This window comes from Mytilus galloprovincialis, chromosome 1 (genome assembly GCF_965363235.1).
Source record: "Mytilus galloprovincialis chromosome 1, xbMytGall1.hap1.1, whole genome shotgun sequence".
In the NCBI taxonomy this organism is placed as follows: Eukaryota; Metazoa; Mollusca; class Bivalvia; order Mytilida; family Mytilidae; genus Mytilus; species Mytilus galloprovincialis.
In genome coordinates, this window is record NC_134838.1 from 1,247,919 (window position 1) to 1,265,656 (window position 17,738).

The 17,738-nt window shown below is 32.3% G+C and overlaps 1 protein-coding gene across 3 annotated transcripts; it reads left to right on the forward strand.

Annotated features, from left to right (window-relative positions):
- Nucleotides 1-5,907: 5,907 nt before the first annotated feature.
- On the forward strand, nt 5,908-15,738 carry LOC143062631 (serine/threonine-protein kinase Nek4-like). 3 transcript variants are annotated; one of them, XM_076234301.1, is made up of 11 exons: nt 5,917-6,187; nt 8,168-8,443; nt 10,802-10,902; nt 11,318-11,417; nt 11,817-11,924; nt 12,537-12,717; nt 12,926-12,973; nt 13,409-13,465; nt 13,778-13,865; nt 14,017-14,116; nt 14,419-15,738. In XM_076234301.1, the coding sequence occupies exons 1-11, from the start codon at nt 6,053-6,055 to the stop codon at nt 14,548-14,550; spliced, it is 1,326 nt and encodes a 441-aa protein (XP_076090416.1). In that variant the 5' UTR covers nt 5,917-6,052; the 3' UTR covers nt 14,551-15,738. The 3 variants fall into 3 exon arrangements, with proteins under 3 accessions (XP_076090434.1, XP_076090427.1, XP_076090416.1); XM_076234319.1 differs by lacking the exon at nt 8,168-8,443 and having other exon boundaries at nt 5,908-6,187; XM_076234312.1 differs by lacking the exon at nt 13,409-13,465 and having other exon boundaries at nt 5,914-6,187.
- The last annotated feature ends 2,000 nt before the right edge of the window (nt 15,739-17,738 follow it).

Consider the following 17,738-nt stretch of genomic DNA (forward strand, 5'->3'; position numbering starts at 1 on the left):
CTGCAATATTTCTTATTATAACATAACTTCTTTATTTAAATTATATTTTGTGTTCAATTCTACGTGCACAACTTGTTTGCCATGATGTTTTTATGTTTTTCGACTTAATGAACCCTTGATATCTTTTTTTTGTTGTTGAAAATTCATCAACTCAAAAATGTCCTTACCCTATTTTAATGTTGACAAAGCAATGCTATGTCAAACCTATTTTCAAGAACAAATAATGTACAGAATATTGAACGATTGTGAAGTGTGGTTTTGTTGTCATAGAATGTGATTAGATGATTAACAGTTGTTAGGTAAAGATTGCATGAAGTACAATAAAAAACCTTATGGACCTGAGCCATGCTTTGCCCAGCCGGTCTTTTACCGGACATTATACAAATGACCGGAATATATGACCGTTTTGGAAGCCTTGGACCTGACTTGATATCTAAATCTTGCAAGGCTTATCACTACCTTTTTGATGCACAAAATATAGTGCATTTATCATAATATTCTATACATCCTATCCATGAACATTTCCAGAAATTCATCCATGTAATATAATTTTATGCTCAGATATTCAAATCATGCTACAAAATTACATATCTTTTGCAAGGTTCAGGAATCTAATATCTGTTCTTAAAATATAAATGATGTCATTGTTAAAGCTTTCTTTAAAAATTGGAGTTCCTTTGTCTAGAATTGCTGTTAAATCAACTACAATCAATGCAATATTTAATTTTACTTCGCACTGATAAATTGAAGCAATCTTAACTGTTCAGTGCTTATAAGCTCTTTGATTATTATTACTACAACAGTATTCCATACAATAAAGCGAGCCTATGATGGCAGATTAATTTATAAGTGTGTTTGAATATAAAAATATAGGTAAATTTCATAACGAAAAAAAAGGGGCCAAAGATACCAGAGGGTTATTCAAACTCATAGATCGAAAATAAACTGACAACACCATGGCTAAAAACTAAATAGACCAACAGCCAAACAATAGTACACAAGACACAACATAGAAAACTAAACATTAAGCAACACGAACCCCACAAAAATCAGAAGGGTAAGCTCCACATGTGACCCCTGCTCATGTTATTACAAACCAGGTAAATAGTATAATACGATAGGTCACATTCGTGAAAAGGGATAAGGATTGTAGTTAGGACATTTAGGAACATATCCGATATCATATGTGAAACAGATATTCCATAACAGTCAACAAACTCATGATTATTTCAACTTCACCATTAGGAACTCTTGTTTTAATAGCTACCTTGTGAGCAACAACCCTCTATCAAGGGAATATCTTATCAATTGGGCAATATAATACTCTGTATACAGGCACTGTTGGAATGTTGCTACATAGAAATGGAAAGTTCACTATTGGAAAGCTGAAATCATAAAATTTTGTTTTCAACCGACCATCAATGTCAATTTCTAGAAGTAAGTCAAGATATGAGACAGACTTAATTGTGCCTGTTGTATCCTTTATCTTTAGTTCGATGGGATAGATACGTTCTACAGTCACCACATTTTTAATTATTTAGTGAAAGAACATCATCTACATAGGGAAAGTAAAGTTAAACAATAGGTTCCCATGAGAATACCGATAGTTTGTTGAAAAACACGTCCTTCAAACATAACAAAATTTGTCAAACAAGAAATCAAACATTTTGATAATGTCAGTTTCAGAGAATTTTTTAAGTAGGATTTATCCCTCCCTAAGACAAGATACTTGTATCTTCATTGGCCATTCTTTTTTATGAAACAAAGCAATACCAACTCTCCATTTTTCTTTGAGTTAGGAATGGGGAATATTTGTGTAAAGTGTAGAAAAGTCAAATATTTAATACTATTGCAAGAGTCTTAGATTGTAATAACATTAGTCTCAAGTTGATGTTTTACAAGTTGTTTGTATATGATATTTTTTGAACATTTACTCGAGAGTGTTTTGTATGGGTGCACTATGCACGTATATTCTAGATGGAACACCTCTGGAGCTGTGTATAGGTAAGTAATTTATTTGACAAGGCTAAAAAAACATGATAAAATAATTATATCATGCCACTAACTGTTAGTGATATATGTATTTTACAATTTGATTGAGTGTTGTTAGTAAGATATCCAGTGACACATATTTCATACTTAATCAGAACAAGGACAAAAGTTTGACTGCAAAGAGGGTCAATCAGGATAACAGGCAGAACATGTACACTGTTATTAAAAAGGTTGGAATTTTGGATATTGACAAAAGAAATTCCTAAAGATCCCCTTTAAAGACTGGTTGCAAGTGAAAGTTTAATATGAATGCCCTGGGCTGTATTCATCCTGGCATAGAAACAGATGCCACTCTTTAGGCACCAGAAATTCACATTTTTCTGTGGAAAAAGGCTTTAAATTAATTGTTTAATTATGTAAATTTCTTGTAAAACATTTTTTTTCCGTTTCAGAAAGAAGTGGTGGGGAAATGCCTCTATTAGAAATAAGTATAATGAAAAAACTGATTTGAAATGAATTGTTTCTGTACGTTATTGAAAAGTTGTTTTTGTCCGTAAGGCTATACAAATACAAAGGCTATTTTAGCAAAATCAGGAGATGTATGGAGTTTATTTATTGATTCTATGGTTGATTTGGTTGGGGAGGGGAGGGAGTTTATCATTTGAAATGTGGTGCTACTTTTTGTTGTTCATTTCAAGTGTCATCTTTTCGAGGGCGCCTCTAGCTTTGACAATGTTTATAGAGTAAGCATCCATTTCCAGTGATTCCGAGAATCTATTGATAATATCATTCACATAAGCAGTGCCTCCATTTTTCTCTTGCCATTTCAACAGAATGAGAAAACGAGCAATTGTCAAACTACCACGTGACTTGTTGATCATCTGGTCCAAGTCTGAAGAGCTCAGCCAAAATGCAGTTCTAACAACTTCTAACTTTGTAGGGATAATGGCCTCACTGAAATTCTCCAGGTCTTCTTCAGTTAGTATCTTATTTTCGATTTTACGAGGAATTTTACCAACCCACATATGACTTTCTCCCTCCGATAGTGTAGATACAAAGCTATCTTCGGAATGGTGTTGTTTGCTGTCTACAATTATATTGGCGTATTTAGAGTAATATAAACATTAAAACGTTAGAAAATGAATAACATTTGGAAATTTGAAGGGCCATTTATAAGTTTTTCCTCTATTGAATTCATAAAAGATTTGACAATTCACAAAGTAATTTTTGACATAAAATTTAACATATTTAATTTGTTACATTTTAGTTAACACGTACCTCGGTTTAATTTGTTAAAATATAAGTACATGTATGTAACATTAATTTATTGTAGCCAGATGTATGTCTTATGCAAAACGTAATCATCTACCCTTTAGGAATGCGTTCCGCTTTTTATTTGTCTGTTTTGTTTTGATTTGATTTTTTGTTTTTTATCGCCAGTTTTACAGAGATAGAATAAACCCTATTGCTTTACCGAATATTTAATAAAGATATACCAATAAAGAAGAAAATAGAAGCTTTCGCTGATTATGTTTAAGCCACATATGTTGATGACACAGTATTTTGTTCCTCTCATGCGTAAAGGCTTTATGATTTTTAGGAATTATGAACGATTTTATGCATTTCATCCTTCAATGTTTGTGTTTTTGGACAATAAAGTGAAGTTACAAGCTACTACATACATTAAAATAGGAAGTATCCATGCAGCAGCAGCAAAAAAGAGATATGTTTCAGAAAACTAAACATTTGCTGTGTAAACTGCCGGTTCCAAGTTCGAGTAAAGGAGTAAGGAAGTCAGTTTTCATCTAATTGGCGCAATCGTATGTTTTATTTTTGGCGCAAATGATACCATGTAATTTTAAAACATGTGGTACAAATGTAGCATTGGAGAAAAAAGTTTTGGCGCAAAAGGACGCATTTTGGCGCAAACGGATCTCTCCCTTTTTAAGCACCGCTTTTGAGCCAGTTTTTATTGGTGGAAGAAGTCAGGACTTAGGTTTTGTTTCATGAATTATTTCAAATTAATCTCTACATGTTGTTAGGTTGCCGTCTCGTTACCTTGTTAGGTTGCCGTCTCGTTACCTCATCGTTGAAGTAAAACCGCCATGCCGTCTGTTATGTATATTGATATCAATAAAAGTAGGTTTTAAAAACTGTCAACATTTCAAAATTTTTGCCATTCCATTTCATTGTATACTCACTCTGAACTGACTTCGGTTGCTTGTGTGATTTCATAATAATTTTGATTTCTTCCTCAGCATTTTCTATGATCTGTACATATTGCGGATCAAATTCCCTCAGAATCTTTTTCAAGGCGCCATACTTTCCAACCTCAACAAAATGGAGCTTTTCTAAAGACTCAAATATGTCAATGAAGTTTTGAGCTTTCTTAGACAACATAGATACCATGTAGGGAACCAGTCGACGGATTATTGCATCATATCTCACTTTATTAACTGACGGGTCTATCACATTGCTTAACTCTGCCAAAAGTCTAAGATGTGCGTCTTTAGCTGCAGTCGGATAGTTCTTTCGTGGATCATGTGAATCTTTGTAGTAGTTCCTTGCTGTAGCATTCATTTCAAACGCGTCCAATTCTAATTTAAACGGTTAATTTTGTAATTTGGTTGGTAAATAAAAATGTCCAGTGTCTATTAGCGGTTTAAAGTAAAACTTATAACAACTTGATATCACCGTTTTAAATAGAATTACATACCATGCAATAATTGTTAATACTTTCGATTCAATTGTCTTTGACATTTAAGTAATTATTAAATGTGAAACATAAAACAAAAGAATAAAACGCCATAAAATTTTACAAAATACAAGTAAGCTTGACTTATTGTCCTATATTTTACACTTACAAAATGTTTTCAATAAGAATACGGCATATTTTAGGACAAGAATGAGGATCTGGTTTTTAAGCTCGAAACCTTTGAAAACCCCATTATATATGGTTGCCTATTATTGCTTACATCCACTTTATTTGGTCTTGGGTGGATAGTTGTCTCATTCTTTGCCAATCATATCACATATCCTTATTTCTATAATGTTTATGAACATTGATTTTAAGGATTACACGTTGACGGATAATTTATTTCCCAAAAAAATATTTTCATTGGCACTTATGTTGCGTTTAAAGAGAGGCGACAGATACCATATGAATATTTAAACACAAATATCGAAGAGAAACTGACAACGCCATGACAAATAATGAATAACGATGAAAGGTCAAACAAAATTCTATAAAACACAACAGAGATAAACGTGAACAGATCGAGCAAAACGTACCACACCAAAACCGGCGGTGATCTTAGTTGCTTCAGATGGGTAAGCAGATCCTGCTCAAAATGTGGCAACCGTCGTGCTGCTCGTGTTGGAACACATAAGTCTCGTTCAAAGTGTTATTTGTGATCGAAGTACTTGGTAGTGCGATGAGCATGTTATTCATTGTAGTCTCAAAAACATCAAATTGTATATCGTACAAGTCTTTTTATTGTGCTAAGTAAAATTCAAATATAATTATAATTCAGTTTCTCTTATAGTCTCTACATAACCATAGTTAAAAATCAAGTCAATTCAAATAAAAGTTTTGATAGTATTATTCATGTTTGTTGTTTCATTTTACCATTCTTCGATGGAGCACATAAATATATTCGTAGTTGAGACCCCCCCCCCCCTTTTCCCCCAATGATCATCATTCACCGAATATCGTTGGATTTTTCGCTTGTCACGACCAACTAGAGAAAACATATTTTGTACATTTAATAAATACTAATTACGACTATTTCACAACCGAACCGAGGAATTGCATTTTGAATTGAAAATTACCAGTAGTAAAAATTGATCTTGTTTTTCCGAGAACCGAATTTAAATTCCAAACAATCCAAATTTAAATATAGAATCGGGGGTATTGACGTTTTAATAATTGTCATAAACTGTTCAGGTATAAACATCTATATTTATCTACCAAAAAGGAAGTTATAGTAATATATTTGGAAATGTTCCATCTTTGTGATTTACTCTGAGAACATCAGTTTGTTCGTCTGCATTGTACAAGATGGCTACACCTAATATTATTGGTAAAAGTTGTGGTGAATTTACTGTAGAGAAACATATTGGGAAAGGAACGTTCGGACAAGTTTATTTAGTTACCAGAACTGATCAGATCCCGTCAAGGACAGGGTCATTTCAGGTGAGTTTCTTTTTTGACTTAAAAATATATTGTTTAATATTTTTGTTTAAACATATTGATTATTTTTATATTGTCATACAAGCTGTTTGAAAATTGCAACAACAAAAAAACCACCTGAAAACATAAAATTAATTAAATGGTGGTCATCAAATCAGCACTATCACTTATCTGTTTATTTCGTTCTTCGATTTTGTTTTTACTTTACTCTAATGTCATATTAATTATAATTATACACTACGGTTTTATCTTTCAGACCCCATAGAGAGTTGAATAATTTTGTCAACGCATATTTCACTCAATGACGGCCTTGTTGTTTTTAAATTTAAACGAATAAATAATATAATTTTCTTTCTTCAAATCTAATAAAGCGTTAATGATTTTATCACCAAAATATTCAATATATTTTCAGATGTGTTGCAGCAATGTAAATTTAAAGTTTACTAGAACACACCCGCGAAATCGCGGGCATTCAGAGCGTAGTTTAAAGTATGTAAAGTGTTGTTGGAAGAATTTTGTGAAATATTGAATGACTGGAGAATTTCAGCAAAATTATCATAAATCATAGGTTATTGGGGACAAGAAAAGGTTTTTTTTTAATCCCTCCTCCTTTATTTCCAAAATTTCCAATGTGTGGTTTTCTATCAATTTCAATATGAATATACATTTAGTATGTTATGAACATTTAAGTAAGGAGCCTGTACTTCAGTGGTTGTCGTTTGTTTATGCGTTACATATTTGTTTTTCGTTCATTTTTTGTACATACATAAGGCCGCTAGTTTTCTCGTTTGAATTGTTTTACATTTTCATTTCGGTGCCTTTTAAAGCTGAGTATGCGGTATGGTCTTTGCTCGTTGTTGAAGGCCGTACGATGACCTATAGTTGTTAATTTCTGTGTCATTTTGGTCTCTTGTGGAGAGTTGTCAACATGGCAATCATACCACATCTTCTTTTTTTTTTAATCAATGAATTTTGTAAAAGATTTAATGACTGGAGAATTTCAGAAAAGGTATCAAAAGTGCACATGAATAATTTTAGCGCTTATCTGTATATTATGAACATTCACTATATAAATAAAGTGTATTAACTTTCAATTCTAAGTTTTCTAATCAATCCATGGTGGTCATTGATATAGTATACAGACCCTCTCTATTTAATAAACTCTGTGACCACCGTGGATATTAAACTTGAAAATGATAGCAGATAGAATTCTGAAAATACACTTTATTCGTAGTATTTGTATGTTCAAAGTATACAGAAAAACGCCAACCGGAAGTATAATCTGACTTAAATTTTTGTCCAATGACGGGACAATATCCGGATGCCCTTTTTCTCGATTTTCTCCCAAAATAACTCAATCTGAATAATCATATGAATGGATGACAAATGCGACTATGCACTGTACCTATAGGACACAGAGGCGTGTTGATTAATTTATTGTGGAAAGAAGAGAAGCGACACCCAAAATGAGGTCTTCTCGTTTAATAGTATAGATTTGATGTTTGCATGATCGCACTGACATCTAAGATTTCAACCGAACGTCATATTCATTTTATTAAAAACAAAAGGGGGAGGGTCAAAATTCTGCTTAAGTTTATGTTTGTGATAAAATTAAGCAATATCTAAAGTTTGACCCGTTTCAATTGATCTCTATAAAAGATTTACACTTTTAAAAAGAAAAACAATATGCGATACATCTATGAATTTTTCACGATATTAAACTTTGACAGTCCAATTTTGCTCTCTCCTTGCAGTGGCGGGCGGATCCAGGGGGGACGATGATGAGGCGGAGTTCCGGGGGACCCCTTTTCTGTCGATCAATGCATTTGAATGGGGCCATATGGTTGGAACCTCCCCCTTTTTATCCTGGGTTGGGAACCCTTTTTTGAAAATGGCTGGATCCACCCCTGCCTCACGTGTCATTTCAATTAAATCTTGACTTTGAGTATTTGTTATTTTAAAAGTTTACTCATTTTTTTCCAGCCTACAAACTATGCTATGAAAGTTATCAATTTAAGCCGAGCGAACGGACGAGAGAAAGAACTTCTAGACCGAGAAACTCAAATACTGTCCGACTTGAAACGGTTCAAACACCAGAATATAGTTGAATACGTAGAGTGCTTCCGCCAAGGAGATAGTGCTTATATAATAATGGAGTATTGTGAGCGTGGTACGTTATACGAGTACATCCGACAAAACAAGGTCGTCTCAGAATATATGTTTGTAGAATTCGTCAGACAGATGGCATCTGGATTAGAAGTAAGACTGAACGCTATTTTATTTCATACTGAAAAAAACCCAAACTGTACAGTTTTACTCAGAATATTCTATTTAAGGTATAGATCATCATAGCCGAATTGGGTAAAACTTATTATTGTTTGAGTTCTCAATGATCTTTAACTGTGTACTTGATTAGGTCTTTTAACTGTGTACTTGATTAGGTCTTTTAACTTTTTTTACTCGAGTGTCACTGGTGACACTTTTGTAGACGAAACGCATTTCACGAACATGATTATAAGTCTAATATATTTGATCTGAGACTACTATAATTATAGTAGACCCCCTCATAGTAGATTCAGATTTGATGAGCTTTTTTTTTTGTCCCCTTAAAACTTCAATAAGACGAATAACGACGTGAATGTTTCATCAGAGTAATGTAAAGACTTGGTGTGTTTGCCAATGAGACCGATTGAGGAAAAGTGTGAAAAAAATCAACGAAAAGACCAACGCCCTTCTATTATAAAAAAGAACGATAAAAAAAAACAAAAATAAAACATAAAACAGTTTTTAAAGTGTAAAGTCCTAATGGAACGACCAATTACCCAAATATATGTTCGATTCAGAGTGCTCAATTTTTCACATAAGCCCACAAACCATAAATGTGAGAATGTTGAAAATATTATCTATATTATGACTCTCTAATACTCAATGCAACAAGTTTTCGACACATTTCTTAGTTGGTATGTGTATCATTATACCGTTATACATTTATTATACTTATATTTTAATAAGTAAAATAAAAAGATCATACAATGACTTTCCAACTAAAATTAATTATAGTAAGTACCTTAAAAATAAGTTGTAAAGCTTTAATATTTGCGATTAAATCTTAGTTTGTTTTGACACAGGTTTAATGGGAATTTTGCGAAAGTTTATTTGACATTCTTCCTGGTATTTTTTAAGTAAATAATTCTTATTATAGTAGCCACATTCAGAGCCAAAGTATATCGTCCTGTCAGTACAACCAGTATTACCATGTACCTAACACTATGATACATTACTAGCTATCAAATTAATATACTATTTGTATAGTACGAAATAATGGCATTTGAATTGTAAAATGAAAAAAATAAGAATAGATGTTGATGAGTCATGCAGACATATCTAGTGACATGTATTTCTGTATTGATGTCTTCAGAGCCCGTATGCAGAAGTTGAAGCATGAGAACAACCGATAATATGACACCAGTATTATCATGTACCTTACATTTTAAAATAACTAGCTATAAAATCAATATACTATTTGTATACATTAGTTTACAATTGATGAATTGCATTTAAATTGTAAAAAGATCAAATTTGATTTGGTTGGTGTTGTTAATCGTTCAGACATATCTAATGGCATGTACTGTATTGATGTCTTCAGTCACGTTTTGTGCATCAGTATCCTTTCTAGTCAAATTAACATGTTTGTAGACGGTAAATCATATACTAGTACCTACATTGAAATGTTTAAAAAACTGTAATCTTTGGATTAAGAAGGCTTAAAATTTGTTATTTGCATTGGTTGTAGACTATGACTATTTAAGATATAACTATTTTTCAAGTTACATACATCTTCGCTAGCCATCTTTTCAAATGCAATCTGTTCTCGTCTGTGTTACCAGTATTCTGCACCCGGTGTAGCAATTTCTATACTATACGAGCAACTGCATATAAAAATGTACATACATTTTGACGACATATGATATACACGTGGTCCCGATTATCAACACTGAGCAGGAACTATCGACCCTTTTCTGGGCATCTGAGGTCAATACTTGGTTATGATGGATTTGTGTTTGCAATCTTTGGTTTTCTGTGTTATGTTTTGTAAAAAAATGATGCTTGTCTTTTCATCGTTTTATACATGGTGTCTATTATTCATTTATTAGAAATGATAGTTTGACAGTCCCTTTGATATGTTTTGTAAGCATTTATTTGACATGATAGTTTGACAGTCCCTTTGATATGTTTTGTAAGCATTTATTAGAAATGATAGTTTGACAGTCCCTTTGATATGTTTTGTAAGCATTTATTTGGTTGCGTCTGAATATATAACAGTATCAAATTGAGAATGGAAATGGGGAATGTGTCAAAGCGACAACAACCCGACCATAGAGCAGACAACAGCCGAAGGCCACTAATGGGTCTTCAATGTAGCGAGAATTCCCGCACCCGTAGGTGTCCTTCAGCTGGTCCCTAAAAATATGTATATCTGTATATTCAGTTGTTTGTTCTATTAACCAACAAAAGAGCTGTAATGAATCTAAATCAGAAAGTCTTTTGAAAACATAAGTTGTGTCTGTGGATAGTGCCATGTAGTTACTTTATTTCCCATTAACTTTCATATTTCAGTTTCTTCACAGTAAAAACGTCCTACACAGAGATGTCAAAAGTAAAAACATTCTATTGACTGCTCATAACGACGTCAAAATTGCAGATTTCGGCGTAGCAAGGTGGGTACACCAAAAAATAATTATAAGGGTGTTTTATTTCCTTTTTTTTTCAATGAACTGCAATTATACGAAGTCATCATGAAAAGATAACACCATTTGTGCTGCCGACCAGGAAGTCAAGGAGAAATAAACGAACACGTTTTCCACTTTTTGACATTTGCATTTTCATTTTAAAAGCAAACAAGAAATGTTATTAATTGCATCGAGCCTGTCAAAAATCAATTATATGACAATGTAAAAGTGTTAAGTTTATATTTTCAGTTTTAATAATGCAGTGTAAACATATACGAAATAAATTATTGTACTTCAATAAACAGTTTATTTTGTAGAGAAAGGCGATCTATTATGGATCTATGCTTTGTATTAAATCTCAGTTGCTGTTTGGACATCTCAGTTATTCCATTTATATTTTTAGAGAGATTCCAGTGGCGGCTCCAGGTAACATGTCTGTGTTTATCGGTAGTCCACAATACATGAGCCCAGAGATGTTGGCAAAGAAACCTTATGATGAAAAGGTACAGATTCGCTTAGACTATAGTAAACAATAAACATGCTATTTTAGAGATTGGCATTATTAGGGTTTTTGCCTGTATATTCACGCCCAAGTCTTGGAATAAATCAATATATATATATATATATATATATATATATATATATATATATATATATATATATATATATATATATATATATATATATATATGTCATTATTGTTCCATGGGTTATTTATAGTGTGCTTAAACCGTGAAATTGAATAATTTAGTTATGTTTAAAAACAAATTAATAAGTTATTTTCTAGGCTTTTTTTTTAAATCCATTGTTTGATGCAAAAAAATTAAAGATACATGTAGTACTTTTTTTCTTTCTTTTTTTTATGTTGCCTTTTTATCTAATCCTTGTTTACAATGTTTTAGACTGACATCTGGAGTTTAGGGTGTACGTGTTTTGAAATGGGTACCGGTGACTATGCATTTAAAGCAGAAAATATACAACAGATTAGACAACTCGTTGAAAAGAAACAAGTAGGTGTATGTCATACTGAAAATACTATATTGAAATATAAAGCCATAAGAGAGTGGTATAAATATATTTCCTGACATATAATTTCGTGTGAGAAAAGAATGAGATAATTTACTCATTGTTTGATTATTATAATATCCACTTTAAAAAGGTTGATAGTATCATAAATACACAAAGTCTTATCTAAATTTATATGCATATAGATTTACTTGGGAATCATTCACTATCTATGCAGAAGACATTTAAAATGTGATACAAAACAATCAAATATAAAGGTCAACTGTTTTTCAGTGTACTTTATTTACAATGATGACAAATAAAAATATCTTGAAAAAGCACTATAAACATGTTTTTGTAATCTCTTTGTTCTGTGGTTAAAATATGAAATGAAAGTATCTTAATAAGGCATATATATAGGAAAAAGACGTGCAAAATAAAATGTTCAAGATTAATATTGATTGTTTGTTGCTTAACGTCCAGTGGCAAATATTTCAAGCATGTTCAAGTCAAACTCAAGGTAAGCTCTTTGAAGATTAAAGTGAAAAATACACTGACAATAATACTTTCTCGAGTATATATTGCAGACCTAATTTTTTAGTTAATTTTGTTTCCAGCTGCCACCAATGGAGAACGCGGATTACTGTGACGACATTAAGTCTATTATTATGTGGATGTTACAAAAAGAATCTGCCAACAGACCGACGGCCAAACAAGTACAAGAAGCGATATCGAGTCATAAATGTAAAAATATTGGCACTCACACTGCAGTTGAGTTGTCAAAAGCTGTAGCAAAAGGTACATATATTTACACCCTTTTTGGACTCTATATCACAATATTATTTCCCTCTTTCAGAAATTAAAAAAAATATTTTCTTACAAACATTTAATACGGCAAGTGATATTGAAAATTATTTTTTGGTACTATAGTAAGTGCTTAACATGTGGTATAAGACAACTATCTATCATTTTCTAGTTCTAATTGACTTTTCTGAACATTTTTCAGTGGCACCAAGGAAAAAGGAACGAAAGACATCAGAGACAAAAACAAACGGTAAGATTATGGATCAACTGCGACTTTAAGAATGCATGATGGTTAGACATCGTATATTTATATTGTAGATGGTGAAATCTTGAGTTTTTATATTAGAAAATCCCTATTTATATATAAAAAAAAAAGAACTTTGAAACAATTGATGGTAAAATGTTATTCAAACGAAGCCCTTGCATAAAGAATTTGAAATATCTAGTGGCAAATATTCCAAACGAGTCGCATTTATTAATTCTTTGACAGAAGCTTTTTTATATACGATAAAAAATAATATTTTTTGTTTATAATCTTTTCAAATAAGTTTATTTTGGGGTTTAAAAGTAATATTTTTCTAAATCTAACTAAAATCGAAATCTTAATGAAATATTGAAAGCATAAAACTTCTCAAGATTTCAATGGTAGTTTGCATGATAACTTACAGTAGACATTTTCTTGTAGATTCTGGAAGAGAGAGTGGTGTGTTTAGTGACCATCATTCAGAGGGTGGATTAGCAGGTTAGTATTATAACTGTTCGCTTGTCTTTTACACTCAAGGAAGCATTTTTTTTTAAAAAGTACCATTTAAAATTATCTTGACGTGAATGTGATAGTCAAATCAATAGGAAATTCAAAACGGAAAGTGCCTAATTAAATGGCAAAATCAAAAGCACAAACACACTAAACAAATAGACAACAATCGTCATATCCCCGACTCGGCACAGACCTCCCACTATGAAGAAAATGGTGGATTAAGCCAGGTTTTATAGCAAGCTAAACCTTTCTCTTGTTTGGTTTGAACTGACAAATAACTTTTATATATTACTTTAGAGTCTGTAATGGGAGCTACGATGAAGGAAGTATCAAATACACAGAATCAACAGGATTACCTTCAGAAACAGTCAAATAAATATCAGGCGTAAGTAAAAGATAATCTGATTTTACATTTATATAAGAAATCATGATGACGGTAACGTTGAATTTTTAATTGTCTTTTTCTAAACCTCTGATTTAACCAATCAATATAAAATTATGTATTCCGAGTATTTGAATATTTTTGTCGTTTGCAGACAAATAGTTCGATTAATGGGTGGCAACAGAGCAAGTGAACATGTGACAAAGATTATAAAAGTGTGTCGTAAACATTCAACAGATTACGACAAAATAAAGGTATTTATACTTTTTAAGTCCGCCAAACTGCATTTCAGAGATCTATGAGCATTTTGTGTTTCTAGTATTACGAATTTAATTCAGTATCTAAATAGTAATTATTGTACTTTAGTTCAGTACGGTAACCTTATTCAGAACATGGATAAAGACAAATAAATAAATGTCTGTCTTAAAATGACATGAAAAGTTAACTTGACTTCTGCATTCTGGTTATATTAATGGAATACATTTTTTAGTCGCCACTTATAGATACAACAATCTTATATGTGAATGGTAATAGTCGCTTTATATATGTTTTTCAGACTGTGGTCAGAAAGTATATTCGAGAAGACCGATACGAAAGGGTGTATCCACTTGTTCTAGCATTGAAAGGAGTAGAAGAGGCCATATCATCTCAGAATCAATCTCCATTACACGGAGATTCAGATACATAGTATACTTTTATATAATAGTAACTAACAACAAACTGTATATCATTTGATGTAAAGTGAATGGCCAGTGTCGGCGTCCTAGGACAATTTTCACGAAACTTGAGACAAGAATGAAGATGCAATCAAAAGGAATTGTAAAGGGAAAATACATTGTACGAGTTATGCATATTTATTTCGAGGCCAGTAGATGTGAGGCATGATATGATATTTTTTTCAAGTTTTTTTTTTGTAATTGGTGCTTTTTGTCAGGATAGATAGTCTTACCATTGGCATTACTTTCAAATGTGTTATAAAACAAAGTTGCCATTTATACATTTCTTTTTTAACTACTTAAGTATTTGATATTTACACATGTACATTACACTGATTCTCTAATTTCTTTTATTGTGTGCATTTTACAAGTTTTGCAATAAAAGTACAAAGACAGTTAGCTATCATATGAAAATACACATCGACCTTCAACTTGACTTGAAAGCATTTTATCACATCTCTGCCTGAGATCTCTGCAAACCAATATATGCGGTATTTCTACTAATCAGTCTACAATAAACAAGATATGCAATAGATATATCCATAAAAGTAAACCTTTTTTTATAATATTTTATGTGGAACCCATGCAGTTGTTGTATACGTTAAATCGGAAAGCTACACCCTAAATATGTTAGTACCGATAATTTTCAGCAGAACAAGGACACATAACTTATTTAATGTCTTTTCTACAAGAAGCTATTAACATATCTTTAAATGAAAGTTTTATTTTTGAGTACGAGTGTCAATGAATAATCATAGGGGAGGGGGGATCTGGTTTCCAGACCCGTTTAGTGACGAAGTTAAAAATAAAAGTAACTTGTCCTGAAGTCTCTGATATTTACGAGAGTGTATGTTTTTTTCTCCAATTAAGACTTTTGTACCCACACCAGTATTCTTGTTCTTATTCTTTATAGTGATATTAGATCATATATATCATCATAGGCTATTTTAAGTGTGTGTGACGTGAAAGAAAGAAAACTGAAGTGTGTGTATGTGGGGGGGGGGGGGGGATTCTTAGGAGAGAGAGATTGAGATTTTACTAGATAACTGTCATATGACATTTTAAATGACTTTACATGATAGCTGTGATATTCCATTTACTTGATATTGTTATTAACTGTGATACTATGATTTATATGTTAAATAAAGATATAAAACTTAGTTATTTTTCTTATTTTGATTATTCGAAGATCAAAGCATTGTAACGTTACTTCACAGAATATAATATTTCACAGTCTAGCATGTGAAACGGATTTAACCTATAAATTACAACAATATATGAAAGACATATTCTCAAAAGATAAAAGAGAGACTTGTTATATTTACTTGTTTACATCGATGATAAACATATAAAAAACTTATACTGGACAACCCACCATGATCATTTTGTTTAAAACCACACACTGGTGTGTACAGGAAGAGTAATATGCCATGAACCAGTCAATGCTTTCTTCTCATTAATGATGTCGAACAGTGTCGAATAAACTCACCGTAGATAATACCAGGATTAAATTTCGCATTTACGCCAGACGGGGGTTTCGTCTACAAAAGACTTATCAATCACGCTCGAATAAAAAAAAAGTACGAAATTGAAGAGCATTGAGAACCAAAATTCCTAAAAGGTTTGCCAAATACAGCTAAGGTTATCTATTCCTGAGGTAGAAAAGCCTTAGTATTTCAAAAAATTCAAAAGATTTGTAAACAGTTACTATACAATTATGACCATATCAATGATAATTCATGTCAGTACAGAAGTGCTGACTATTGGGCTGGTGAGACCCTCGGGGAATTAAAACTCCACCAGCAGCAGAAATGTGAACAAAAAAAAGTTCGATGTTTTTAAATTGTTATTAATGTTGATACTCATTTGAAAATCTTCTAAAATCACAATAATAATATACTGATGTTTAATTTCTGTTCGGAGTATATGCTTGTTTAGTTTGTAGATGTTGGATGCTGGTGTTTATAGTGAATACGTACAATGTTTTCCATTTAAGCGCATACCACACTTCAGCGTATATGTTTCTAGATGGTGAATCTTCTTGTATCTGTATTGTAACATCGAAGGTACCAATTCTGGCTTTAACTCGACTGAAGGGAGAGCGCTATTGACGGCGATAGAGAGTTGTTTTTAAGCTCTCAACTCACTTAGCGCAAACTATGTTTGTCTTCCAATGGTTCCAATGAATCACAGTCTTGATGAAGAATGAGTTTTGAAATTGTTCAATTTAACAGTTTGTTGTTTCAATTGCCTTTGAGTTGTTCTTAACTGAGTTGTTAACTGTATTAGTGCTTTCAAAGTCTACAAAGCGTGTCGGCTTAATGATTCTTTTGGTTGTGCTTTCTACCAAAATTCGTCAGCCGGGACCAAACCCTCAACAACTTTGTACAGAAATACCAGTCTTTGGCTTGTTCTTCTGGACTGTAGGTTTTTAAGTTCCAGTACTGTTAGCATGTTGTTGACCGATCCTTCTTCTCTTGATTTATAGTCCCCTGTGATGAATCGTGCTGCTCTTCTTTGGATTCGTTCTACTTGGTTGATGTTGTTTGGTGTATAAGAGTCCCATACAATTTGCCCATATTCCATCGTAGATCTCACCAATGAATGTATACTGTTTTCTAACAGTCTTTTGGGCAGAATCTTAAGTTGCGCCTTAGAGAGCCTATTGTAGAATTTGCTTTCTTAGTTACATTTGAAATGAAGGTGGTCCATTTCAGATCTTCCGATATCTGTAGTCCCAGGTATGGACTGTGTTGGACTTATTGGATTATGTTTCAATCGAGGGTATATAATTTCAGGCTTATGTACTTAATGCTCAGGATGTAGTATTGCTTTGTGTTGAAGCGCATATCCCAGTCTTTGACCATTTTTCTAGGCTAACCAGATCTTGTTGTAAAAGAGTGTCGTCCCATTGTGCTTTTTTAAATCTGTTTATCAGAATTTCTTGTAGTTTCAGGTCATTGATCTAAAATTTTGATAATTTCCATTCTCAATCTTACACGATATACACACAGAGTAGACGGAAAGGGGAAGGGAAATTTCGGAAAGTGTCAATATAAAACAAATACTTTAGTTTAATAGCCTGTACAATAAGTTAGTGATTGTCCTCTTTCGTTTACATTTTTTATCTTAAAAAAGGGGGATGAAGTTAAGATATAGT

What these genes read in the sequence shown, in the direction of transcription:
- LOC143062631 (XM_076234301.1), top strand. Translation starts at nt 6,053, where the DNA reads ATGGCTACACCTAATATTATTGGTAAAAGTTGTGGTGAATTTACTGTA. An exon ending in AGAAACCTTATGATGAAAAG is followed by an intron (nt 11,418 to 11,816) that starts GTACAGATTCGC and finishes ACAATGTTTTAG; the next exon opens with ACTGACATCTGGAGTTTAGG. An exon ending in AACTCGTTGAAAAGAAACAA is followed by an intron (nt 11,925 to 12,536) that starts GTAGGTGTATGT and finishes TTTTGTTTCCAG; the next exon opens with CTGCCACCAATGGAGAACGC.